The sequence below is a fragment of the Microtus oregoni genome, unplaced genomic scaffold (assembly GCF_018167655.1).
Source record: "Microtus oregoni isolate MIOR12 unplaced genomic scaffold, Mior012 000023F_ref0000262, whole genome shotgun sequence".
Taxonomy (NCBI): Eukaryota; Metazoa; Chordata; class Mammalia; order Rodentia; family Cricetidae; genus Microtus; species Microtus oregoni.
In genome coordinates this window covers 14,885,001-14,911,350 of record NW_024543082.1, presented here as the reverse complement: position 1 = coordinate 14,911,350, position 26,350 = coordinate 14,885,001, and the positions used below count along the sequence as shown (strand labels likewise).

The window sequence follows — 26,350 nt, the reverse complement described above, 5'->3', positions numbered from 1 at the left end:
TGTTAACCCATTCCTTACCTCACAAATAATTCTTCTGTTAGGGAATCCATGTTACAAAATGATCCTTTACAAAACTTATTCCAATGCTTGCAAGCAGACTTTTACTACGGGCATTTAACTCTGTAAGAAAAATAATATTTTTAAAAGGAGGATACAAAATGTTTCTTTCTCCCCTGTACAGACAAGTACATGGTTATTTTTTAAATTTCTTGATGTTGCCATAAAAGAATAATAGCTTCAGCATTCAAATATATTTGCCATCTAGAATTTACACTTTTCTGGGCACAGGAATATTTTATCAGTCTACAATCATATTGCAATAGTTTCTTTCTTGTAGTACTAAATGCTGTGTTAAAATCACCTTTCACAGTATTTTAGTCTCTGATATTATACAATATGTGCCTCATTGTGTTTTGTTTGCTGTTCTGTGAGTTGTGCTTAGAACCTTGTGTGTACTGGACAAGCACTAAGTCAGCTAGATCCCTGACCCTATTTGATATTTGTTTTACTTCTATTGGTTCTTTGAGAATTTTTGATAGCACGCTTTGATCATATTCATGTGCAAAATATTCCCAGATCGCTAGTATTTTTCTACACATTCAACTTTGAGTGTTTTTTCAAAATCTTATTAAGACCAGTTTGTATTGCTCAAATAATCATGGATGAGGCACAAGATCACTCTAAACTGCCCAAGCTAGCTTCAATTCCCCACATAGGATAAGCAGTACTTGAATTATAAAGCTCCTTTTTATTAGAGTTTTCTTTCCATTTGATTAGGGTTTTCTTAACCATTTTCTTACAACATAGAACTAGATTTTCCATTTTTCCATCATAAGTTATTCCACAAACTCTACTGATTTCAAACACTTTTATTATATTATTAGTATTTCCTTACAATAAGTTCAAAGTAGAATTGCTGCATCAAAAGATACATTATTTGGTTCACTTATGCATACTGTCAAATGCTTCCTATAGAAGCATGTCAGTTCCTGCTCAATTATAATACTAACAGTAGTGAACATTCTTTCTTTTCAGTACAAAAATGCTACTTTCCTCCCCAAACCATATAACTGCAGTTCCATAAAATACGATGTGAGATATAAGCTCTTGCATATTCGCCAGCTCAAATATCCAAAAAAATTCATACATACACTTTTCTTCTCCCCTCACCCCCCCCCTTTAAAACATAGGGTCTCACTGTGTAGTCCTATAACTTACCATGTAGACCAGGTTGGCCCTGAACTCAACTCCTGCCTCTGCCTCTAGAGTGCTGGAATTAAGGGCATGGGCCACCACCACCCAGCTAAGATTGATGAAAATAGCTTTTAAAGGCCTTTAAGAATATGCAAGTTTCACATCAACCAAGAAAATATATGCCACAAGATTCATCTATTAAGGTCATTTCAGGTTCCCTATCCTCAGCTGCCCAAGGAACTAACTGGGGACATCGCCTTGGGCACCTGGGAGCCATTCTAGGTTCAAGTCTCTTGCCAACCCTAAGGTGGCTCCCTTAACTAAGATATGTGCTTCCCTGCTCCCCTATCCAACCTTCCTTTATCCCAATCATCCTGTTTCCCCAAGTTCCCCCATCCTCCCCTTCTCCCCTTACCCCCATCCCACCCCACCCCCAAAATCCCAATTTTTTGCCCGGCAATTTTGTCTACTTCCCATAGCTAGGAGTTTAACTATATGTTTTTCTTTGGGTTCACCTTCTTATTTAGCTTCTTTAGGATCACAGATTATAGACTCCGTGACCTTTATTTATGGCTAGAAACCAATTATGAGTGAGTATATCCATGTTCATCTTTTTGGGTCTGGGTTACCTCACTCAGGATAGTGTTTTCTATTTCCATCCATTTGCATGCAAAATTCGAGAAGTCATTGTTTTTTACCGCAGCGAAATGACCCTATCCTATAGCAATACTGATGAATATCTTGCATATCACCATAGAACCTTCATCTGGCGATGGATGGAGATAGAGACAGAGACCCACACTGGAGCACCGAACTGAGCTCCCAAGGTCCCAATGAGGAGCAGAAGGAGGGAGAACATGAGCAAAGAAGTCAGGACCACGAGGGGTGCACCCACCCACTGAGACAGTGGGGCTGATCTATTGGGAGCTCACCAAGGTCAGCTGGACTGTGACTGAAAAAGCATGGGATAAAACCGGACTCTCTGAACATGGCGGACAATGAGGGCTGATGAGAAGCCAAGGACAATGGCACGGGGTTTTGATCCTACTTCATGTTCTGGCTTTGTGGGAGCCTAGCCAGTTTGGATGTTCACCTTCCTAGACATGGACGGAGGGGGGAGGACCTTGGACTTTCCACAGGGCAGGGAACCCTGACTGCTCTTTGGACTGGAGAGGGAGGGGGAGATGAGTGGGGGGAGGGGAGAAGGGTGGGAGGAGGGGGAGGGAAATGAGAGGCTGGGAGGAGGCGGAAACTTTTTTCTCAAGAAAAAATTAAAAAAAAAGATTCATCTATTAAGAAACAGATGGTATTTAAAAAACATTGTCTTTATGATAAAGAGAACTTAAGGATCAAACCCTTGTCTTAAGGTATGAGGATCTACCTACTAATGAACTTAAAACAGGAGGTGGTAAACCACCCTGGTACAAGGGCCATAAGTTCTACAGGGATCATTGCAAAGTAGACATGTCCTACGAAAGTGTGACACCCCCAATAATCTATACTGACTGTGACTGCAAAGTAACACATATAGATTAGAACTGTAAAAGTAACGCAACAATTTGACACCACTCAGACACAAACGCAAAGACGCATGCAGACGAGAGGAGAACGTTCTTTGAATTTCCTCATTAGAAGCAGAGAGCTTTTTTAACACCTCTCATTTCTTGCCATGTATCAGCTTTAGTATTTACTATGCAGAATTCTCTGTGGTAAATTATTTTATCTTATAGTTTTACCAAGTAAGTAAAATCATAATCAGTCACACTAAATGTGTATTACTAACAAAATACATAAGCAACAGCTAATAATGAAAACAGAGAGAGGATGAGTAATTTTCCATACTGACCAGATCTACATCATATCATAAATAAAAATACAGCTTTGGGAATTTTGTGATTCTGTGAATTATTTTTCTTTTTGGTCCTATAAATGAAAAAGGAACCATCAATAAAACATTATTTCACAATTATAACACAGATACATGTTTGCCTTTTCTGGATATCCCAGATTTATTAAAGTTCAGACATGGAGACCTTGTTCTCAGGAAGGTCTCCTTTAACTAAATTAAAATTTCCTGTGAAGATCATAGGATATACATAAGGATGAAAATCTGGATACAAGGTAAAAGGCAGAAGTACTCTCTAAGCTGTTCTGTATTAAGATGAAAAGGGGTAAAAAGTTAATAAATCAAAAGACATTTATATACTGAATTGATATTTAAGACAGGTCAGTAGCTTTTCTGCCTGTTTAAAATACAACACGAGACAAATCTGTATAAGGAAATTTCCAAGAACGCGGATTATCAATATTATTATTCCCTAGTGATGGAGGAAGGTCATTGGCTAATAAAGAAACTGCCTTGGCCCATTTGATAGGTCCACCTTTCGGTGGGTGGAGTAAACAGAACAGAATGCTTGGAGGAAGAGGAAGTGAGTTCAGACTCTATAGCTCTCCTCTCTGGGGCAGATACGATGAAGCTCTGACCCCGGATGGACGTAGGCTAGAATCTTCCCAGTAAGTGCACCTCGGTGCTACACACATTAATAGAAATGGGCCAGGCAGTGTTTAAATGAATACAGTTTGTATTTCAGGGTATAAGCTAGCCAGGCGGCCAGGAGCCAGGCTGTGGGAAGAGGCCCGCAGCTCCTACTACACTCTAGTAGCAGAGCAAGTAGTGAGGCTAGTAGCAGAAACCGCATTTTACAGCCTCAGCTGGGAAGGCCTAAGTGCCTAGCAACCAAAAGGAAGCAGCCAGACCAAAGTGTTACCAGTGTCCAACTACAATAAGCCAGGGGTGCTTAACTTTTTAGAAGTGGTCAGAGAAAACCTTTAAAGGCAGGATTAACATAGGAGAAAAGGTGAATCTAGTTTCCCCCAATGCATTCATTTCAGTAAACTTTCCTGTCATAGGAGACAATTCACTGTCTTCCTGAAACCAAGGCTGCTTCTGTTTCACAGAACTTATCAGGCTCCTGCTTGACTGGAGGGTAAGCTACAGCTCACTGTCAATTTTCTACACATCTCATCCATCAACGATTCTATCCACAGGCTGTTTTTCACTGGCAGAACAAATGTTGTTATCTATACCAGTAAAATGCCTTTTTTATTGTTGCCCTGGAGTTCCCAGCTCTCATTTTTATTTACTGCTATAGCAGAAAACTCCTTTATTCATTTGTAGAAGTGGTTTTGGTTCCCAGTTTTAGGCTGCGATTAGTCACATCAAAGCAGACATGACAGTTACTTATAATTTAAACGTTTATATTGTAGCAACTGCCACTTCTCCCAGACTATTCATGGATTTTTGCAAAATTCCACTCCAATGTTCATCTTGACTAAGTTACCTGCCCAAGTTTGTAGACTCTGATTTGTTAAGAAGTTCCCATTTCAGAGGGTGTACAGAGGCTCATAATTCTCTACCCTTCCCAACCTCAGCACTTACTGAATGCAGGTGAAAAACTTATCAGAGTGGAGAACAATAAAAGTAGATCTCACACCTGTCTCAACGCTAGTGTTTGAAAATAAAGCATTATATTTGGAATCTCCAGGAGAGGATTTTATTAAGAGTTTTTCATTTGTAAACTAAGACCTCTCAGTCCCACTGTGGCAACCAATCTATTTCATGACGATTTCATTCCCTGGAATACAGACTATGCTGGATGGAGAACCACTAAGTTAAAAGAATGCATTGTGTTAAGAAACTTAAGCAGTAAATATAGAAAAGATTTTGCTCTCAGTAAGAAAATAAGACCATTCTAATTATGATGTTTATATAAATACAGATAATAAAACATGTCTATAAGAAAGTGAAATTGCAAGTTATCTCATTATACTCATTCTGCAATATACAGTTCTGCTCAGATACATACTAGGCGTTCAACTTTATATGAAATTTTGAAAAATAATCTATGTGTGTTCTTCTGAAAATGGAGATGAAAATGGTATCTGTACTTGATGGAGTTGTAAACAGTCCTTGTCACATACTAAGACCTATAAAGCATGTTTCTTCCATAACCATTTTCATTATCATAATCACCACCATCACTTCATTGTTTAGGCACACAGCAAAATTAGTTCACTTTCCTCTATTCTTCTTCTGTGAAAGGAAAATGGTATGGTATAGAAAGCAATAGTAATACTAAGACAAGAAATGGGCAAAAAATTATTTTTTAAATATATTACATGATCTAAGTTGCAACTTAAGAGTCATTGTTTAGCCTCTCACATTTTCATATTAGTACACAAACATCTACTTTACCCTTTGCCAGTGTATCGTTTTTAACCATGGTACTATTGATGAAAATGTCACTTGTACGGGGTTTGACACATTAAAAGAATTTTGCTATTACAGAAATGCTGCGTTAAAAAAAACCTTTAATAGGGGCTGGAGAGACGGCTCAGCCTAAGAGCACTGGCAGCTCTTTCAGAGGTCTTGAGTTCAAATCCCAGTAACCAGAGTGGCTCACAACCATCTGCTTTGCGATCTGGTGCTCTCTTCTGGCATGGAAGTATATATGCAGAAGGAACATTGTACACATAATAAATAAATAAATCTGAAAAAAAAAACCTTTAATAGACAACTTCCTAACATTTTGAGTTTTTGAATTCAACGAATCTCTATTCCTTTACTTTCTATCTTTCATGGTTTTTTCTTTTTCTTCCTTTTTTCTTCTTTTGTTTTTGTTTTTTGTTTTGTTTTTGTTTTTTTGAGACAGAGTTTCTCTGAATAACAGTCCTGGCTGTTCTGGAACTCGTTGTACAGACCAGGCCGAACTCAAACTCATAGAGATCCACCCCCCAAATAAGTGGTGGGACTAAAGGCAAGCGCCACCACTGTCCAGCTAAGATGTATTCTTGTGCCAACATTAATTAAACATACTCCAGAAGTTTGAGTCTCTTGACAAGCTGAATCTGACACTGCTATTATGTTTGCTTAACTTTAAAAAAAAATTAAAACTCCTAAGACATGAGAAGTCATAGCTACTTCAAAATTCAAAGTCAGACCCAGTGGCACAGCCTATCTTGCTACTCAGAAGGTTGAACCTTGACGCTCTCATGTTCAAGATCAGCCTCAACAACTCAGTAGCATTTTTTTCCCTATAAAATTAAAAGGAGCAAAGTGATAACTGAAGATTTTCGAAGGGCAATTGAGACATTTTGTGATTAGAGCTTGTGTGGTTTAAATAGGTATGGATCCCATAGATTCAGGTGTTTGAATGCTTGGCCCACAAGGAGTGGTACTATTAGGAGGCGTGGCCTTGTTGGAGGAAGTGTGTCACGGTGGGGGCAGGCTTTCAGATGGCATATGCTTAAGCTACACATCAGCTCCTTCTGCTGCCTATGGATCAAGATATAGAACACTTAGCTAGCGTTCAAGCACCATGTCTGTTTGCATGCCGCCAATGTTTCAGGCATGATAATAATGGACTAAACTTTTGAACTGCAAGGCAGCCTCAATTAAATGCTATCCTTTATAAGAGCTACTGTGGTCATGGTGTCTCTTCACAGCAATAAAACCCTAAAAAAGAGCTCTTTACCAAAATTATTTAACTGTTGTAATTCTGTGTCTGTTGGAAAAACACCAACAGTGATCCTTAGTGGTTTTTAATATGGTACATGTCTTTGTCCCTGAGGCTACTATAATGAAGAACAACAGACTTGGTGCCTTACAGACAACTGAAATTTCTCCGTTCCATAGGGTAAAATTCCAGAATCAAGATACCACCACAGTCAACCCTAACACTGGGTTGTAGCCTGGCAAGTTCTCGTCATATCTTCATGTAGGAGGAATAGGGTAAGAGTTCTCTGAGGTTCAGAAGCTCTATCCCATGAATAATTTCTCTCTTAAAGGCCCTATTTTCTAATGCCATCATACTAAGAAGCTACACTTTAACAAATTTAGAAGGAAGAGAACAAATTCAACCTATTGCATAGGTGATTTGTGTCTTCAGTATCAAAGTCTTTGTTTTTTATGTTAGTGGCATCTAGCATGACAAAAATAGAATGATTCACCAGACTTAACTCAGTGTCATGCTGCACAAATCTTTTATATTAGCAGTACTAATAATGAATAAAATGTACTGATGACTTATGTGTGGAATCATGGAAGTTGGCATAGCCTAGCTGCTTTCAGAGGTTGCATCACCTGTTTTACAGGTTAGAGTCCGTTGCTCCTGGGGCACAATGAACCTTCCAGGACCTGAGAGACCAACACACTCCCTAAGGCAATGAAGTGTTCAGAACACTTTATGTTTCTCTGTATATTGTTCAAGCCAAGGAAGCATAGAAGCTTGACAGGACAATTGGTCTTGGACATCTTGTGTACCCTGTATAGCTTACAAACATCACTGTGTCCTGGCAACTACAACTGCATTGATCCTGGCAATTGCCATTATATTCTGTTTCTTATAAAGGTATAAAAAGTCTGATTGTTCTGAATAAAATTGCCATGCCTTAAGTTTTGCTGTGGACCCTCCAAGTGGCCTGCTTTCATTCTCACAGCCAAAACAGGTGTCCTTGGCCAGTAAGTAAGTGTCTCTAATTTTTTTCATCTTTAGTATTAAATTCCTGTACAAGATCGCAAAATGAACTTAGACAAACATAGACACACCATTACAACTCCCTTCAAAAAACTGCAGGATGATAGTTGGAAAATATTTCCAATTGTTTTCAAGATTTTGATCACGCATTTTGTGCACCCCACTAAAAAATGTCCATGTCAACTCTTGCCTCATTTAGAAAGATGACTGCTAAAACTACTTGGCAACTCAAACTAGGAAGCAGGAGACTTGAAATGTACATTCATGACTTCTTTATTACAAATTAGCCTGTAAGTATGCCTCCCTAGAGCAAAATTAGCATTGTCTCAGGAACAATTTTTTTCGACACCATATCTTATTATATTGCTCAAGAAGACTTCAATCTTGTCATGCTACCTCTGATTTATTTCCAACTGCTGGAATTATAGGCAACTACCACTAGGCCTGAGGTAAAACATCTTTAATTCTAGTCAAATCTAGTCAGTTGCTTCTGAACATACTTATCTCATAATGGTGACATTGTGTGGTTTCGTTGAGAGTAAGATTTCCTCAGCTCTTGTGTACAAAACTATGAACTATATAACTATGTACACTGAATAAACATGTCTCACACAACACTGAAGGATAAACATTATTGTAATCCATTAGAAAAACTGTAAAACTAAAGACTTAGATTACTAACAAATCACTGAGCATAGAAAATCATGTAAAAATGCAATTCTTTCCACTCTTCTCCCTGACTTCTAGGGCCATACTTGACTTTGTATAAGCTAAGGATGCAAATGAGTTCAGCTAGATGCGCACGTACACAATCAGAAACAAAGCTATATGAGCCTACTATTAGCCATCAAATAATCTCTAAATATATTATATGCAATGTTTATAGTGAATTAATCACATAAACCTTTGCTAGGCATTTTTCTTGTCAATGAAGTAAATCAGAAGAACTATTGACCAGATACTACACATGGTACTGGAATGAATGATTTAAACCTGTCTCTGGATGATTCATCTCAAGGTTAAATTAAAAAGTACAAATTTTATTTGACTACCTATCCACAAAGCATTAAAAAGTCTGAGAACACAATGACAATAAGAAAATCAATTAACGTATTAATTATATGCAGGTACTAAACTAATATAAAAATAAATAAGAAAAACTACAGTATTACTATTTATTTCTAAAATCTTTCTATATAGTTTTGACATATCCATTGCTTTCTTTTAAAAAAGCTTCTTGCTTTAATTCACAAGATTCCACTTGTTTCATAAATTTAACTAAAAATTTTTATGAGATATACAGAGGACCTTATTCTATTCAAAGAAGCAGTCCTTCAAGAAAATTATTATTAAAATTCCGTCATGTATGTCTCTTGCATCTTTACTTACTTAAGAAACAGAATTCAGAAACAATGTGTAGTAATTGTGTGAAACAAACAAAAAAGTCCAGGCATATTTTGAACAATATGATATAAAATTAGATGTGAAAATAGGTGGAAAATATTAATTCAAATTATCAAGACTTCTACTCTTGGCATAGATATGAATTCTGTAAAATATGTAGAAAGAAAAGCTGTAAGTTTATTTCAAAAGTTGAAAGTAAATTTTATGGCTTGATCAATCAGTAAAGAAAATAGAATTATCATACCTCTTAGTGGACAGGAACATTAGACACATCTGTCTTTGAGTTATTTTACTATGGTATAAACATGTTAAGTGCCCTTTAATACACACTGATAGGGCAATGGAAAATCACTAGACATGGCCTCAATATAAAAGATTTGGTAAACAACAGACATATGAAGATATTTCTTTCTGGTTTGACGTGGCATATACCATTTTACAGTAAGCTTTTTAATTACAAATACCAGAGCATTTCAAGGTAATGATAAGTGTGATACAGTAATTACATAAAACATTAGTAATTTATTTGTAGCATACATATCTGTATATGCTACACTTTTATATGATGTTGTCATTTAATGTGTTGCATTATGACACCATGGCAACTAGGATGTCACCTGGTCATAGGAAGTTTCCAATTTAACATGATCTTTCTGGACCAACATCAGACACACATCATGACCAAAGCATCATTATGGGGATGTGCCTATTATTTCAACAAAAGAGATAATACTCTTTTCTTTCTTTTTTTTAAAAAAACTTTTTCTTTTTAGCACTTTGGCTTTGTAATAAGGGCTAATATTCCTGATAAATAGGAATAATCTGATACAATTTCACGGGGGGGGGTGGCTCTGCATAAAGGATGAAAAGTTCAGTATCAATATTTGAAAAGTTTTAGTTGTAACAGAGAAATGTTTCTAAATAACCACATGCTTAATCTGTTATTTCTTACTCCTGGATATCTCCACAGTCAAAGTTTAGAACCTAGGTAACTGAAACATTTGTTGTACCTGCTGAATGTCTATGAATAAACCCCTTGTTTTGAAACCTGAGCCAATGAAATATTTGTCCTGTTTCAGTTGATAGCTACTAATAATCCATTCTTTGGAACTTGGGCCCAAGAAACATTTGTGGTTATTAATGTCCACTATGTAATTCCTTATTTTAGATTTGGCCTTATGTCCCCACTAGAATGCAAGTTCCACAAGTCAGAACACCTGATATGGTTTACACACTCAACATTCATTCAACCAATAATGCCACCTATCTCTTTTCAGCATCAAAACCTTGAAGGCAGAATAAGATGCTGCTAAGTAGTAAAACTGTTCTGCTAATCTAGACTTCTGTTAAGAGGTAGTAAATAGGTTCTTTAGATGTAAGATGATCACAGGGTTAACAGAGCATTTGTATTCGCTTGCAGTTCCTTCTTAGTCAGATCTGGGATTTTCTCCATGTCTCTCCAATCTCTAAATACTTAATTACTAAGTTCCAAACTTAGAAAGAAACTTCTCTATCCATACTGACTTCTACAACATTTTGCCTTGAAGCATTGATTTCTTTGCATCCCCAATGCATTTATTACTCATAAATTTAATAGAATACACATCTCCTGCAGAAATCTTGACATAATGTAAACTGATGTCTAGATAGTTATCACTTTCCACAAAATAGCTGAATAGACACACTCAGCCAATTTTAATCTAGGTTGGTCTGACTACAGTCAACCTCTACACCCATGAACAAGAAATAAATCCTGATTTTTAAATATTTTGTTTTCTATACAAGTTGGCTGCCCAAATCTGCAATCAAAAATGGAAACATTTTAATCCTTAGTACCATCCTCTCTCTCTTCCCTGAGTTTTTCACCAAAACACATACTAATGTTCATAGCTTATTTACGTCTTATATATTATCTTACCTCTTCACTAAAATGAAAACTCTACTTGAGTGGAAATTCACCACTGTATCCTCAGAATCAAGGTGTGTACTAACCACCTAACTTCATGAAGTATATGATAGATGCATGAACAATGGATCATTGGTTTGTGCTATGATCCCTACATCACATTCTACAGTTCTATAAAAACTTCAATCCCTGCCTTCATTCAGACTGATTTATTACTATTAAATGGTGGTTATGTTAAAAATTGATGTTACTATTCAGTATTCAATACTTTTAATTTCTTCTGAAACTAAATCAGCTAATGATCTAAAACTTGTTTTAAAATCGTAAGCAAGCATTATTTCTTTTAAGCCTCTTTCCTACATTATAAACTGGAGGACTATCTAGATAAAATGTAAACCACAGTAAAAAAAAAAAAAAGCTTACATGGAGGAAAGATTTTATGCTAATCCTTAAAGATTGAGTGAACTGGATTTCATCTAAAATAATGTATTCCTAATAACACTCTACTTTTCCCAGTAACACTTATAGTTCTCCAGACTTTACCGTCTTTCCTGACTAGTTTTTATGTCAACCTGACACAAAAATAACATTTGCCGCAAACCCAAAATGAGAAAAATGAAAAATGAAAAGTACTGAAAATTCTAACTTCAAGACACAAGGCATGGAATCCTGAGTAAAACCAGAAGTTCTTTTGCTACTACTGTCTTTGTGAGCTTCACAAACACCTTATGTCATACTTTGCAATCTATAAAATAGTAATCAACTAGATAGTGCTGACTTTTTTATGAGAATTAAGTAGTCCTTAGAATGTCCTTTGATGAATGGCAAGTACTCAAAAGTGTTTGTTATTATTAGTATCCAACAAAAAAAATCAACCTAATTCACTGTGTTTCTTTAAAAGGAAAACCAAATGTATAAATGTAAACTTCTGGACATTTTAAAAAACAAAAGAGATAAATAGAAATGTCCTAAACATGAACAATTATAAACTGTTCTGGTTATAATGTTGAAGATCTTCTCTATCACCATGATGTCCATGTTGTCACGATTCTATTAATACAATAAACTGAGACACTTTATAGGAAGAAACTGTGTTTATAGACAATATACATGTAGGAAACCTAAGAGGTACACTAAACTCTTAGACTTTGGTCTTACAAAATTTGGTAAGTAGCTGACTTAAAGATACATCAAAACCCAGTAACTGTATTTTCGAATAGCAAAATCTGATAAGAAAAGGAAATTCTCACATAATACCTAGGAATACACTTAATTAGAAAAATACAGAACTGACAAACTATATAAAATTTCACTGAATCTAAAAGATACAATTATTACATTATCTCTACCTTCTTAATCCTATCTGGAAACTTGAAATCTCATCTAGATTGTAGAGATGGCACTTGATATGGGCAGCTTGGGGTCCTTCCTACTTGTCCAAATGGGGATGATGCTGGACACTTGTCACTATATTCTTACAACTCCATTTACCAATGACTGTCCTTAACACAGAAGACCTATCAGTCAATAATTAACCCTTCACAGTGATTAACTGATTTGACAATAGTCTGCAAGACCGTTATATGACCTGATTTTCCACATCACTACTCAGCCTCACTCTCTGGCGACTACGAGTTCAGGCTCTTCATGGCACACTGTCATATTCCCCCATTGACCTCTGCCCACGTTACTTCAACTAATTGGCAGCATTTTCTCCTACAAAGTCTGATTTCTCAACTATTGAAACGATTTCCTCCAATGTCTTTTTGTTTTGTTTTAGTGAGGCCTATCCTGACCTCTTCTCCTGTCGTCATCACCATTAACCAAAGTATTTTTTTTTCTCTTAGTTTATTCTATTTTTTTCTCCCCAGAATGTTAAATCCAATGCCCACTGACTGAGCCTCTTGTGACCAGAAAAGTTCCCGTCCCAATGCAGACGCTTGGTAAATATTTATTGAATGAACAGTCATGTGAAACAGGATACCCTCGGGTTTTACTTTCTGAAAAGACTGAAGCAGTAAGAAGCAATCACAGAGGAGGCAAAGGAGTTTATAAGCCAACTGGCTCCACTCTTCATGGATGGTGCATTTCTCATGTATGTAGTGGATTCCAAGAGTACTTTTCTGCTTAGACCATGTCCCTTATTAGAAGTTGCTTCTCAGCAGGCAACACTTCCCCGTCTTTGTTCTGAGTGCCAATCCCTAGTACGTTATACATACTTGTTTAAAATGGAATGAATGGATGCATGCACAAATGAATACATAAGCTACAAAGTCTTGAGTAACCGCAGCAAATCGCTGTTGTCTCACTTCGTTATATAGCCATGCAAAACATTACCTCTAATTTAAATATATATATATCAACAGTGACTTTTTTTTTTTAAGAGTCACTAAAATATACAAAGTAATCAACCACGCCAGACAGGAACAAGCACCTTCGCCTACAGATATCAACGTTGATGAGAACACAGCTCGGGAGCACTTCCGGCCAGGGTACTCTCTGGAGGGGGGGAGGGGGGATGACAAATTCCATTGTAAGGCCGTGCCTAACTTGCCCCAGGATCCCGAAGGCCACAGGTTTAGTCGTGGACCCAAAACAGCGCGGCTGGAGGAACTGCGGCCCCTCCCCCGCCACATCCAGACCTCAGTCACAGAGATGCCGCTCGGAGTTCCTCACCGTGCTAGACTAGGGGAGCGGCCGTGTCCGAGCAGAGGCTGACGCGCACGAACACCAGGCCCCGCAGCGCCGCCGCCGAGGACGCCCACGCAACCAGAGCCCCCGACGCGCACCGACCCCGTGCGCCCCGCAGCCCCTCCACAAGTTGAGCCGCACTCGCGTGTCTCGCGAGATCCCGCGTCTTCGCGGACCTTCTCGCGGCCGCTCGGCTGAAAGGGGGCTGCTGCGGGGCTTCCCCCGCCGCCACCTCCCTGCTCCCCCAGAGCCTCGACCCTCGGCCCAACCCCCGCCAATCACAGGCAGAATTCCCGGAGGCTGCCCGGAGACTTCCGGAAGCCGACCGGAACCGGAAGCAGCCGGAGCCGAATCGGCGGGACCTAAGAAAATCAAAAAAAGCGCGGCTTCAGCTGGAGGTCGTGGCGAGCTGGTGGCTGTGGCCGCTGACAGGACGGCGCCTCGGCATGGACTCCACCGCCTGCTTGAAGTCCTTGCTCCTGAGCATCAGTCAGTACAAAGCCGTTAAGTCGGAGGCGAACGCCACCCAGCTCCTGAGGCACCTGGAGGTAAGGGGTTTCGGGGCGCGAGGGGGTGCCCCCTTCAGTCACCCAGCGAGTGACGGTGACGGCGACTGGGAGGCTGCCCAGAGGGGGACGGTCGCCTGCTCCCGACCAGCAGGGTGTGTCTTGACTGGAGAGAGAGGGGAAGAGGGGAGTGTGTCTGCGTGTTCCTGGTCCTTCTTTTAGGTGCCCATCTTCTAAATTCATTTTGTTTTCTTTTTTGGATATTGAGTGGCTTCATCATTCAATATAATCAGGGCGATTCATTCAGGTTGCATGCACTAGCAGGACTTACTTTTTATGTTATGTGTAATTCCATTTATATAAGTATTCCTCAGGTTGTGTACCTGTTGATAGACATTTGGATTTTTTTTCCAGGTCTGGATGGAATTATGAATCAGCTCATTGTAGTCATACTTTTTTAAAATTTTGAATGCATTTGTTTCTTATAAACCTACCAGTCGAGCTATCGGGTTATGAGAAAGGCCTATGCTCCCTATTTTGTTCTTTTAATTTTTTTTAAAAAAATTTAATTATGTCTGCATATGTGTGATGCATGTGCGCCCGAGTGCAGAACCTTCAGAAGGCAGAAGAGGGCATTATATCCTCTGGAGCTAGGGAAGCAGCTGTGAGCTCCTTGATATGGGTGCTGGGACTCAAAACTCAGGACCTCTGCAAAAATTAGTACATTCTCTTATCTGCTGAGCCATCCAATCCACATTCACTTTCATTTTGTATTGCTAGAAACAGTTCTCAAAAAGATTTGCAGAATTTTACTTCCTAGCAATATATCGAAACTGCCATCACTCAGCCATATCATCCTTAGTATTTACCTTTTTTTGTTAATGGTTGGTGTCGTCATGCCGAGCACTGCAAACTTTCTGAGGAATATACAAGTATATGTCACAAAAAGGGATTTTTTTTTTCATTATTTTGAACTTCTGCCATAGTTTGACATTAGAACCCTACACAAACCTGCACTTTGTGTCATTTCATGATGGTCAGGGCAAAGTTGAGCTGTTGTTGTATTTATTGATAGATAGTATTTACATCACTGACTGTGTATCTAGTTATTAAAAGCATGGGTTCACCTCTTTGAAGAAGTCTTGGTTGTGCGCCTTTATCAGTGAATGTCTCAGTTTACTCAAATATAAATCAAATCAGTAGCATTTAACTTAAAGAGTTATGAATATGAAAAAGAATAACAGATGTAAAGCATTCAGGCCAATGCCAAGGCCAGATAAGTTTTATCAGTAAAATAAACTAGTTTTCATTAGGAGAAAATTTATTTTTTACCTTGTATTAACTAATTATTATATGTTAGAATATTATTGAAATATAAGTCCAGTTCCAATCATGTTCAAAACAAAAAATGTCTTTATCTTCTAGATAGCTAAAATTTTATTTATTCATTTATTTTTTGTTTTTTCAAGATAGGGTTTCTCTGTGTAGCCCTGACTGTCCTAGATTTCACTTTGTAGACCAGGCTAGCCTCAGACTCAAAGACATCCCCCTGTCTGAATGCTGGGATTAAAGGCATTCACCACCATGCCTGACTATGGCTAAAATTATTAATAGAAAAAAGAGACCATGTTCAGAAAATTCTTAACCCCAAGATAAGTTACCAGTTACAAATTTGTTTCCAGTTTTTTTGATTTTTGTTGTTGTTGTTATTGTTATTGTTGTTTTGGGTTTTTGAGACAGAGTTTCTCTGTGAAACATTTCTGGCTCTTCTGGAACTCACTCTGTAGACCAGGCTGGCCTCAAACTCACAGAGATCTACCTGCCTCTGTTGGAGGAGGCCTCTTGTTTTGTTCCTGACTGCTCAGCCCCAAAATAATCACACAGAAACTATATTATTTACGTCACTGCTTGGCCCATTAGGTCTAGCTTCTTATTGGCTAACTCCTACATCTTAATTTAACCCATTTCTACTTAGCTGTGTATTGCCATGAGGCTGTGGCTTACCAGATAAAGTTCCAAAGTTCCTATCTGTTTCTGGTGGCTACATGGCATCTCCTTGACTCTGCCTTCTTCATCTCAGCATTCAGTTTAGTCCATCCATCATTTCCCCCACCCCCACGTCTACCTAAGTTCTGCCCTATCAACAGGCCAAGGCAGTTTCTTTATTAACCAATGGTATTCACAGCATACAGAGGGGAATCCCAGATTGTGCTTCTGCATCGCTGGGATTAAAGGTGTGGCCACCACAGCCCAGCTTGTTTCCAGTCTTACAGACATTAACGTTAAAGCATATTCTGTTAGTGAATAGGTAATGTGAAATTCCAAGAGTGAAGCTTGGTAAGAAAGTGAGAAAATGTAAAGGAGATACAGAAAGGAGGTATTAGACTCTAATAATTAGAGGGTTATAAAGCAGTCCGTTTAGATGTGACCTTTTAGAGTATGTATATAAGATGTGTTAGTCTAATTCTGAAATATCAAATTGTTTAATACCAGGTTTATGTTGACTCTCCCTTACTAAAATAACTGGGTTGAAAAGTAAAAATCTTATCTTTGCTAGATTTAAAAATATTCTTTATTAACTTTATGGTTTCTGCATAATTTCCTAACTTCTAGACTCAACCTGAAAGGAGTTGTTATCCATTAGACTTCATATACCATTCTCAGAGTAGATGGTATGAGTATACTAGGCTTCAGAATAATAAATCTGCTTGGGTCTTTTCTTAGTTAGGGTTTCTATTGGTATGAAGAGGCACCATAACTACAGCAACTCTTACAAAGGAAACATTTAATTGGGATGACTTGCTTACAGTTCAGAGGTTCAGTTCTTTGTTGTCATGGCAGGAAGCAATGCAGCATACAGGCAGACATGGTATTAGAGGAGCTGAAAGTTCTTATATCTTGATGCACAGGCAACAGGAAATGGTCTGAGATACTGGGCCTGTTTTGAGCATACATGAGACCTCAAAGCCAGTCCCCACAGTGACACACTTCCTTCAAAAAAGCCACACCTCCTAATAGTGCCACTTGCTATGAGTTTATGGGAGCAAATTACATTCAAACTACCAAAGTTCTAGTATACATTTTTAGTCTGTGTTCAGTATAGTATAATACAGACAATATATAAATGGTAGTCAGAAGTTCACTAATACATTAAGGAAATAATAGTATACTGTAAGGCTGTGTAATAAGTAAAACTTAGATGATCTAAGTGGCTTATTGAAATGCTTCTGGAGAAAGTAAACAAACTGAAATCTAGGTAATTCGACTAGAGAAGGAAAGAATCTGTATATGGGCAGAAAGGTGTGTTTTCTAAACTGGGAAAGAAAAGGCTAAGTAGCATGTCATTAAAATGGTTTACTTGAAATACAGAAGACATAGAAATTGCCAGAACTTAACACATTTGCTTCGTATTTCATAGGTGGTTTGTGGACAAAAGCTGGCACGACTGTTTACATCACAGCAGATACTACCAAGTGAATGTTTGAGTTGCCTCGTAGAACTTCTTGAAGACCCAAACATAAGTGCTTCACTGATCTTAAGTATTATCAATTTGCTGTCTCAACTGGGTAATGTTTTCATACTTTCTTTTTTTAGAGTTTGGAATACTATGAAATTAATTTTTTTAAGATTTATTTATTTTATGTATATGAGTGCTCTATCTGCATGTACTCCTGCACTCCAAAAGAATCCCACTATAAATGGCTATGAGCCATCATGTAGTGGCTGGTAATGGAATTCAGGACCTCTGGAAGAGCAGCTAGTACTTTTAACACTGAGCCATCTCTCCAGTCCTGAACTTAATATTTTTAATATTAATAGAATTAATAATTAATAGAATTCTTCAAGAGTGATTTAGTTTCAAAATATTTCTTCATTGTAGAACCATTTAAAGTTTGTCTTATTTCAGGTTCTCTCAAAAGAGTCTCTGAAGCTGGGTGGTGGTGGCACATGCCTTTAATCCCAGCACTTGGGACAGAGCTAGGAGAATCTCTGAGTTCAATGCCAGCTGAGTCTACAGAGTGAGTTCCAGGACAGTCAGGGCTAAACAGAGAAACCCTGTCTCAAAAAAAGAAAGAAAGAAAGAAAGAAAGAAAGAGAGTCCCTGAGTATATACATATGTACAGACCCACACATACATGTACATATGAGCTCATATATATATATATATATATACGTATATATATATATGCACGTATATATATATATATTTGTTGTCTCAACTGGGTAATGTTTTCATACTTTCTTTTTTTAGAATTTGGAATACTATGAAATTAATTTTTTTAATTAAGAAAGAAAGAAAGAAAGAAAGAGAGTCCCTGAGTATATATATATGTACAGACCCACACATACATGTACATATGAGCTCATATATATATATATATATATATATATACATACATACATACACATACCATATCTTAAAGACTTCCATATTCTGTAGAAAAGAATGTATATGGGGAAATGACATTCTATTGAATTTTAAAAAACAAAAAGCCACGTGAGCATAATGCCAGTATTAAAGACAACAATCAGAAAGATGTATAGTCTCTAAAAATAATCCTCAGTAATAGTCTACATTGAACTTAGAACCAAAGATAAACTGTAGTTATTTTTTCTATTCTCGTTATGTTTCATTTTTAAATGTTCATCTATTAATCATTTTCCCCTTGATTTTTGTATGCACAGAGGTGTTAGATATTTATGTCTATGGTTATAATCAGGTATCTTAGTAATAGAGAAGTATTAGCAGAGAGCAGCATTGCACTGTTTTGCACAACAATCTAAGTATTATTAGTGATAGAAATATTCTGAGTTTGTATTGTTCCTTAGAGTAGCCTCTTGCCATATAGGCTTGTCAAGCATTTGAAGTCTGGGGAGCTGAATCTAATTTTGGTTAAACTTAATTTAAATAGTTGCAGAGTAATATGTACTAGTGGCTGTTATATTAGATAATACAGATAAGAGTAAAATGGCATGAGTTGTTATTCATTATCCCAGCCTTCTTTATCATTTCTACCTTTAGGGATACAATCTTAGTTAATGGTTTGATGTGTACCTTCTAATTTAAATTATTTATTTTTAAGTAATAGATTTTATATTTTAAGTCTTTGGATTTATAAAAGAAGTTGAAATGATAATCTGACTGCATACTATATAATCCAGGCTAGGATGGAACTCAAAATTTTCTTGCCTCATTCTCGTAAGTGGGGATTACAGGCGTATACCACCAACCCCAGCTGTTATATTGTTTTAACAGCCAAGCTTCAAGACATACGTAAAGCAAGGCTTTTTTCCTTTGATAGTAATCTATGTAGAAAAATTATTTATACTTTGAAATTGGTGTGCATTAATTAAAAAAAAAAATCTGTCTTGGCCAGCCATGGTGGCTTAATCCTGTAACCTCAGCATTCCTAAGGTTGAGACAGGAGGAACTGCCATGAATTCCAGGCCAGTCTGGGCTACAGAGTGAGATCCTGATTCAAAATCTCAAAATTAAACACTTTCTCATGTTTTGTCTTCCTTAACAATAAGATTATATGACATAAAATTATTTTACTATTGTGGAAAGATTTCTGCAAGTAAAAGTGATACATTTTATGCCATTTTATTTTAACTTTTAGCTGTAGATACTGAAACCAGAGACTGTCTTCAGAGTATATACAACCTGAATAGTGTATTGGCAGGAGTGGTTTGTCGGAGCAGCACTTGCCACAGTGATTCAGTGTTTTTACAGGTATACAGATCCTCATAGTATATTGACTCCTGTTCTCCTTTCTTTATTCTCAGACAAGAATTGGTAAGATGTAGTCAGCTTTCCCGGACAGCCAGCTTCAAATCATGATGCGAAGACTTATTGCTAATTATAAATGCTTGGCATTAGCTCTAGGTTTGTTTCTAGCTAGCTTTTTTTCTTTAACTTATATTTACCCCTTTCTATTAATCTATGTGTTTTCCTGAGGCTCATTTACCTCCAGCTTTCCTGCTTCTGTGGCTGGCTGGCTGACCCCCTGGCTGGCTAGCTTCCCTTTTCTCTCTGCTCCCCGAGTCCCACCTATTACTCCTCTGCCTAGCAATTGGCCATTCAGCTTTTTACTAATCAGGTGCCTTAGGCAGGCAACACATCTTTACATAGTTAAATAAATGCAACATAAACAAAAGCAGTGCACTGTTGCATCGTTAAACAATTATTCTGCAACACAAATAAATGTGATACTTCTTTATATAGTTAAACAAATATTCTATTCCAAAACAGTAAGATGTTTTATTTTATATGATGACATGACATCATCAGGCATAGTACTTATTAGGAGCTGGTTGGTCACGTGTCAGATATGTAAATATTTCTAAAGAAGGAATCAGAGATAACCAGATCTGCATAATCACCACTTTAACTTATAACACTATAACTTAAGGACACAGATGTGTTCCTTTGGAAGTGTGAACTATTCACGTTAAAATTTTAATTTAGGTTATATAGCCTTGGACTGTTGAAGAAAAAATTTACAAAGAAAAAAATCTTACAAAACTTAAAGCTATGGTTCATACTTGTTTAGCATAATTTGAAAACTCTTTCACCCATCATTTTATTGAATCTAAAATGTCATCATCTGCAAGAAAGATAAACATGACAAATTGAACTGACATTCACTTTTAGACATAAAATGTAAAGGGAAAAAGATACCTTCAAATTAATTCAACCCACACTCAAGTTTAGTGTAAGTAGGGGAATAAGGTAGATGACTGGTCAGATTTAGTTACTACAGCTGAATACTTGGGAGTAGTTCATTTGATAAGGAAAAATATGTATTTATCTCATAGGTTTGGTGGTTCAAGGACATCCTATTTATATCAACTATTTTTTAGATCTGGCAAAGGGTCTTCTGGCTATAATCATGGCAAATAGAAAGGGTGGGAACATGATCATATCTCAGGTAAGATACGAGAGATACTGGGACCAGACTTGTTCCTTTTTCTTCTCTTAAGAACTACCATCAGGGTCACATGGGAAATACATGATACCTTCAGTGATCTAAGGACCTCTATTTAAGCCCTAACTTGTACAAGTTCTGCTACCTCCCGGTACCACCATCTAAGAAACTAAGGTTTAAATCACAGGACCCACCTTAAATGGACATAACTAGGTGCCATTCAAACCATAGCAATGACAAGCCATTAAATAAAATATGTAGAAATGGATAAATTAAGACACGACTCCCATGGTTCTTAGTAGTCTCATTGCTTAGAATATATGTTTTGAAGTAAAATTTTTTAAGTAAGCTTAAAAAATGGTATGGCTCTTGCTCTAGTGTTTGGTTCCTAAAATGATATACTAAAATGAAATACTTGCAATAGTTTATTTTTATCAGTGGTCAGTATGTTTTCATGTGTATACTCACAATTATTTTCTTATTCTCAGTGCATTCAACTTCTGCAGAGGTTAACATATAATGTCAAGTTTTTTCATTCTGGTGCCCACATAGATGACTTAATTACATTCCTGATTGGTCATATGTAAGTATACAACCAAGCTGTAATTTCTTTGTTTATTTTTTTTAATTTATTTATTTATTAAGGATTTCTGCCTCCTCCCCGCCACCGCCTCCCATTTCCCTCCCCCGATCAAGTCCCCCTCCCTCATCAGCTCGAAGAGCAATCAGGGTTCCCTGACCTGTGGGAAGTCCAAGTACCGCCCACCTCCATCCAGGTCTAGTAAGGTGACAAAAATATTTGTTTATTTTTAAACTAAAACTAGGTGGTAGATCATTTCTCCTTAGTTAATGTTTTCTAACTTTAAAAGCAAAAAAAAAATCATTTATTTTTGTGTATGTATTTGTGCCTAAGTACGTGAGGTACACCATGTATGTGCAGGTATCTGTGGAAGACAAAAGAGGTCTTCATATTTTCTGGAGCTGGACTTACAGAGAGTTGTGTGCTGTCCAGTGTGAGTGCTTGGAACTGCGCCCCAATTCTCTAAAAGAGCAATCATCTTACCAGCTTTCTAGGTTTTTAAACTAACTAATACCTGTTTCCTCCACTTGGATGATTTTAAGGGTTGAGTATCTTAAAATAGGTCTAATTTTCATAAGTAAGATCTAACAAATTGATTTATGAAAATAATCAAGGTGAACGTTGTATGCTCTGTAGGTGAGCATAATTAAATGTAGTCATTCTGACTGCTATTTCTTTATTTCTGTGGCACATTTGAATGGAATAATTTAGCTTTAAAACATAAAGGAAATAATATACTGTATGATAATCTTGTTTTTACATATAGAAGCTTATGTATATTAACTACTCTGTGATTTTGACTAAATAGAGTGGATACCATGCTTTCTGTCTTTACAACAGTCAGTCTTCTGAAGATGAGTTAACCATGCCTTGCCTAGGATTGTTGGCAAATCTTTGTCGGCACAATCTTTTTGTTCAAACACAAATAAAAACTTTGGTGAGTTGAGGGTTTGATTATGTATGTATGTATATTTTATAGTAGGTTCTATTCCTAAATTCTTCCAAGTTTTTCTCTCTTTTTTTTTTTTATTTCCAATGCTAAGTATGGAACCTATGGCCTTGCCCATGCCATTTGGGTACCTTTACCAAAAAAGAAAATTTTCTCCAGATACTGTGTATAACAAATAGTCCTTTAATTTCTACTTATCTATGTTGTAAAATTTTCCTTTAAATATTAATAATAATTTTCCCTTTAAAAATAGTCACCATGTGTTGAAAAGTTCATGATAATGTTTAATAAGCTTGTCCACTCTGTACAATTGTATTTTTTAACCAAAATGTACATTTTTAAATTCAGTTTCTTTTCTCCTTCAGAGTAATGTGAAATCCTTTTATCGAACTCTCATAAGCTTCCTAGCACACAGCAGTTTGACTATAGTTGTGTTTGCACTTTCAATATTATCCAGTTTGACGCTAAATGAAGAAGTGGGGGAAAAGGTAATTCTTTTCTACTTTTGAAATTAATTTTGAGATCATAGTGTTTAATATTTTAAAATCATTAAGATATCAGCTTATAATTTCTTGTGTATAATACAGTTTTCCCAATTTTTCAAAGCTATTTCATGCTCGAAACATTCATCAGACTTTCCAACTAATATTTAATATTCTAATAAATGGTGATGGGACCCTAACAAGAAAGTACTCAGTCGACCTACTTATAGATCTCCTTAAAAATCCTAAAATTGCTGATTATCTTACCAGGTATGTTATTTATCAATATAACATTTTTTTATTTATTATTTTAGATTCTGTGTGTATGAGTGTTGTGCCAGCGTATATGTGTATGTACCACATTTGTGCCTCGTGCCTGTTAAAACCAGAAGAAGGCCTAGGATCCCTGGAACTAGAGTTGAAGACATGTGTGAGCTGCCTTGTGGATGCCGGGAACTGAACCCAATACTGTGACAAAGAACACTTTTAGTGGTTAAGCCATATCTCCAGCACCAGAACATTTTTATATTTGTCTCCAAGTGTTTCTTGTCAATTACATTTGAAAGTCAGTAACATATACTTTCTAAAAGTTCATTGCGTTAGAGTCTTTGTCTTTATTTTCATGCAGTTTATTTTTATTTTATATATATGGGGTTTTGCCTGCATATATGTGCACCATGTGTGTGCCTGGTCCTTGTGGAGGCTAGAAGAAAACATAAGGACCTCTGAAACTGGAGTCATGGATGGTTGTGATCTACTCAATATAGTTGCTAGGAATTGACCCCGCTCTTTTGGAAAAGTAACACTCATCCTTGATCACTGAACTATCTCTCCAGACCTTGATTTTAGCATCTTAATTTCATTTTCTCAATACTTAAGTTGTGTTAGGATCTAGAAATTGGTTCAAATAGTGACTCATAGCCAAATAAGAAAACATTTATTGAGCACCTACATTGTGCAAGCAGTGAGAGACAAATGAGTCTCAGCAGCAGCAGAATGTTTAATAATTTCTGACTTTTCGTGAACAAAATAGACCTAAAGACCAGGGCAAAATTAACCTTGGGTAACTGAAGTTCTGCAAAACAAGACACATTCACTTTAGTGTTTCTTATTTTTTCTAAACATCTGTGATACAAATGGCTATCAAGTCAGTGTCATAGATAAGGGCATCTTTCCTGCAGAGTACCTTCCCTTTACCTGTCCTCTTTTCATCTGTTGTGAGGATCAGAATATCCATGTGTATCTGTTCTGGCTGTCACATAATGAATGCTTACTTAAAAGCTTTGTAGTAAATAGAAATCATCTTTTGGATGTGGTCTCAGGAAACAGAAAAATGACTTTGTAGCAGCAGTGGGAGATTGCTAAGCTAATACTCCTTTCAGTCTCTCAGTTGCATTCTTTCCTTCTTTTTTTTTTTTTTTTTTTTTTTTTTTTTTTTGATTTTTCAAGACAGGGTTTCTCCATAGTTTTTGGTTCCTGTCCTGGAACTAGCTCTTGTAGACCAGGCTGGCCTTGAACTCACAGAGATCCGCCTGCCTCTGCCTCCCGAGTGCTGGGATTAAAGGTGTGCGCCACCAACGCCCAGCTCTCCTTCTCCTTTTTGTACAGACTAGATCTCCAAGAAGCATGTTATCTTCTTTTGAGGCCATTTGTTAAGATCTCAATCTTTTTTTTTTTTTTTGTTTTGTTTTGTTTTTCGAGACAGGTTTTCTCTGTGGTTTTGCAGCCTGTCCTGGAACTAGCTCTTGTAGACCAGGCTGGTCTCGAACTCACAGAGATCTGCCTGCCTCTGCCTCCTGTATTTGAGGCTGGGATTAAAGGCGTGCGCCACCACTGCCCCGCTTAAGGTCTCAATCTTGATTCTGTTTCTAAATAAATAGGAGAAAAATCACAAAGCTTTCCCTGGAACAGACCCTTTTATTTATTCTGTCAGCTTCCTTGATACCTACAATGTCTCATTCAAATATGCATTGCTTTCTTTTGCTGCCTTTCATGCTCAAGCTTACTTTATCCTTTGTCTTTTTTTTGTGTGTGTGTGTGTGTGTGTGTGTGTGTGTGTGTGTATGTAGTAGAGCTGTTTTGGAACTTACTCTGTAGACCAGGCTGGTCTTGAACTCACAGAGATTCACTTGCCTCTGCCTCCGGAGTGCTAGAATTAAAGGCGTGCCCCACTACATCCTGGCCTTACTTTGTCTTTATTTCAAATACAGGAAAAACAAAATGAAGACTCCCATCTGCTTAGAGTCCCCCCACCTATTTGCATGCCTAGACAAACTTGTTTCTGCCCATTCTTTCTTAGCTCTAGCCTGTTCTGCTCATAAACATTTTATTACAGTGTGCTGTAAGCCTCACTGTCATCTTCAGCAGATTATTTTCATATTTCATGGACTGTTTCCTGTTCAGCTGTCACTTCTCTTATACGTGTGCTTAAGCATTAACTTTCGTTTCAACCATTATATCCCTTTGATCGTTTTCAAGGTAAAGACCCAAATCTAAGCCCTGGCCACATAGCAGCTTTATTTCTTGACCTTTGCAGTGCTAGACAGTGACTGTAATCTGCAGGTGAAAATCAGCCCCTCAAGTGCCAATGGTAAACAACCAGTCAACTACAATGTACTAATGTTGCTATGTTTTATTAGTCAGTAGATTGGGTTGTAAAAAATACATTTTTCACATGGAGTAGTTTTAAGTTTACATGGATTTATGGGTACAAAACTATGTCATAAATCATGGAATATCTATGTAAACATTGTAAGCAAATTTAGTTTATTTTTTGAGAATTTCATGCATGTTTGTAATATGTTTTGATGAGATCTACCCTCTTTGCTTTGCCTACAATTCTTGCTCTTCTGTCATTTAATACATACCTTCAAACCTAGGTATGAACACTTCTCTTCGTGTCTTAATCAAGTTCTAGGACTTCTAAATGCGAAAGACCCTGATTCTTCTTCAAAGGTATGCAAAAGCGTGGCATTTTGTTTTATACTTTCAAAGTTTAAAATGTGCAGCAAAACCTAAGTTAGCTGCAACTTCACACTCATTTACCCAATGTTGACATCAGCATGAGTGCATTACAAAATGGAAGCTACTTTAAGTTTTTCTTTCAGAGAGACAAATCCCAGTGCCATTACCTTTGGCCCCCCAGTCTGCCCCAATTGTCAACCACATTCAGA

At 37.1% G+C, this 26,350-nt stretch overlaps 2 protein-coding genes across 4 annotated transcripts in view; one reads left to right on the top strand and one right to left on the bottom strand.

The window, feature by feature from the left end:
* Dzip3 (DAZ interacting zinc finger protein 3) overlaps window positions 1-13,998 on the bottom strand; it is an 80,813-nt gene extending 66,815 nt beyond the window's left edge. For all 3 annotated transcript variants that reach the window (XM_041672984.1, XM_041672986.1, XM_041672985.1), the window contains exons 1-2: window positions 13,717-13,998; window positions 19-120 (exon numbers count right to left, since the gene is read on the bottom strand). In XM_041672984.1, coding sequence (XP_041528918.1) covers window positions 19-50 — 32 coding nt within the window. In that variant the 5' untranslated portion in view covers window positions 51-120; window positions 13,717-13,998. The remainder of the gene's footprint in view (window positions 1-18; window positions 121-13,716) is intronic.
* A 105-nt stretch (window positions 13,999-14,103) lies between these two features.
* Window positions 14,104-26,350, top strand: part of Cip2a (cellular inhibitor of PP2A) — a 36,008-nt gene continuing 23,761 nt past the window's right edge. The window contains exons 1-8 of the mRNA XM_041673153.1: window positions 14,104-14,279; window positions 17,656-17,803; window positions 19,859-19,971; window positions 21,655-21,749; window positions 22,587-22,683; window positions 23,061-23,183; window positions 23,302-23,447; window positions 26,057-26,132. Coding sequence (XP_041529087.1) covers window positions 14,178-14,279; window positions 17,656-17,803; window positions 19,859-19,971; window positions 21,655-21,749; window positions 22,587-22,683; window positions 23,061-23,183; window positions 23,302-23,447; window positions 26,057-26,132 — 900 coding nt within the window. The 5' untranslated portion in view covers window positions 14,104-14,177. The remainder of the gene's footprint in view (window positions 14,280-17,655; window positions 17,804-19,858; window positions 19,972-21,654; window positions 21,750-22,586; window positions 22,684-23,060; window positions 23,184-23,301; window positions 23,448-26,056; window positions 26,133-26,350) is intronic.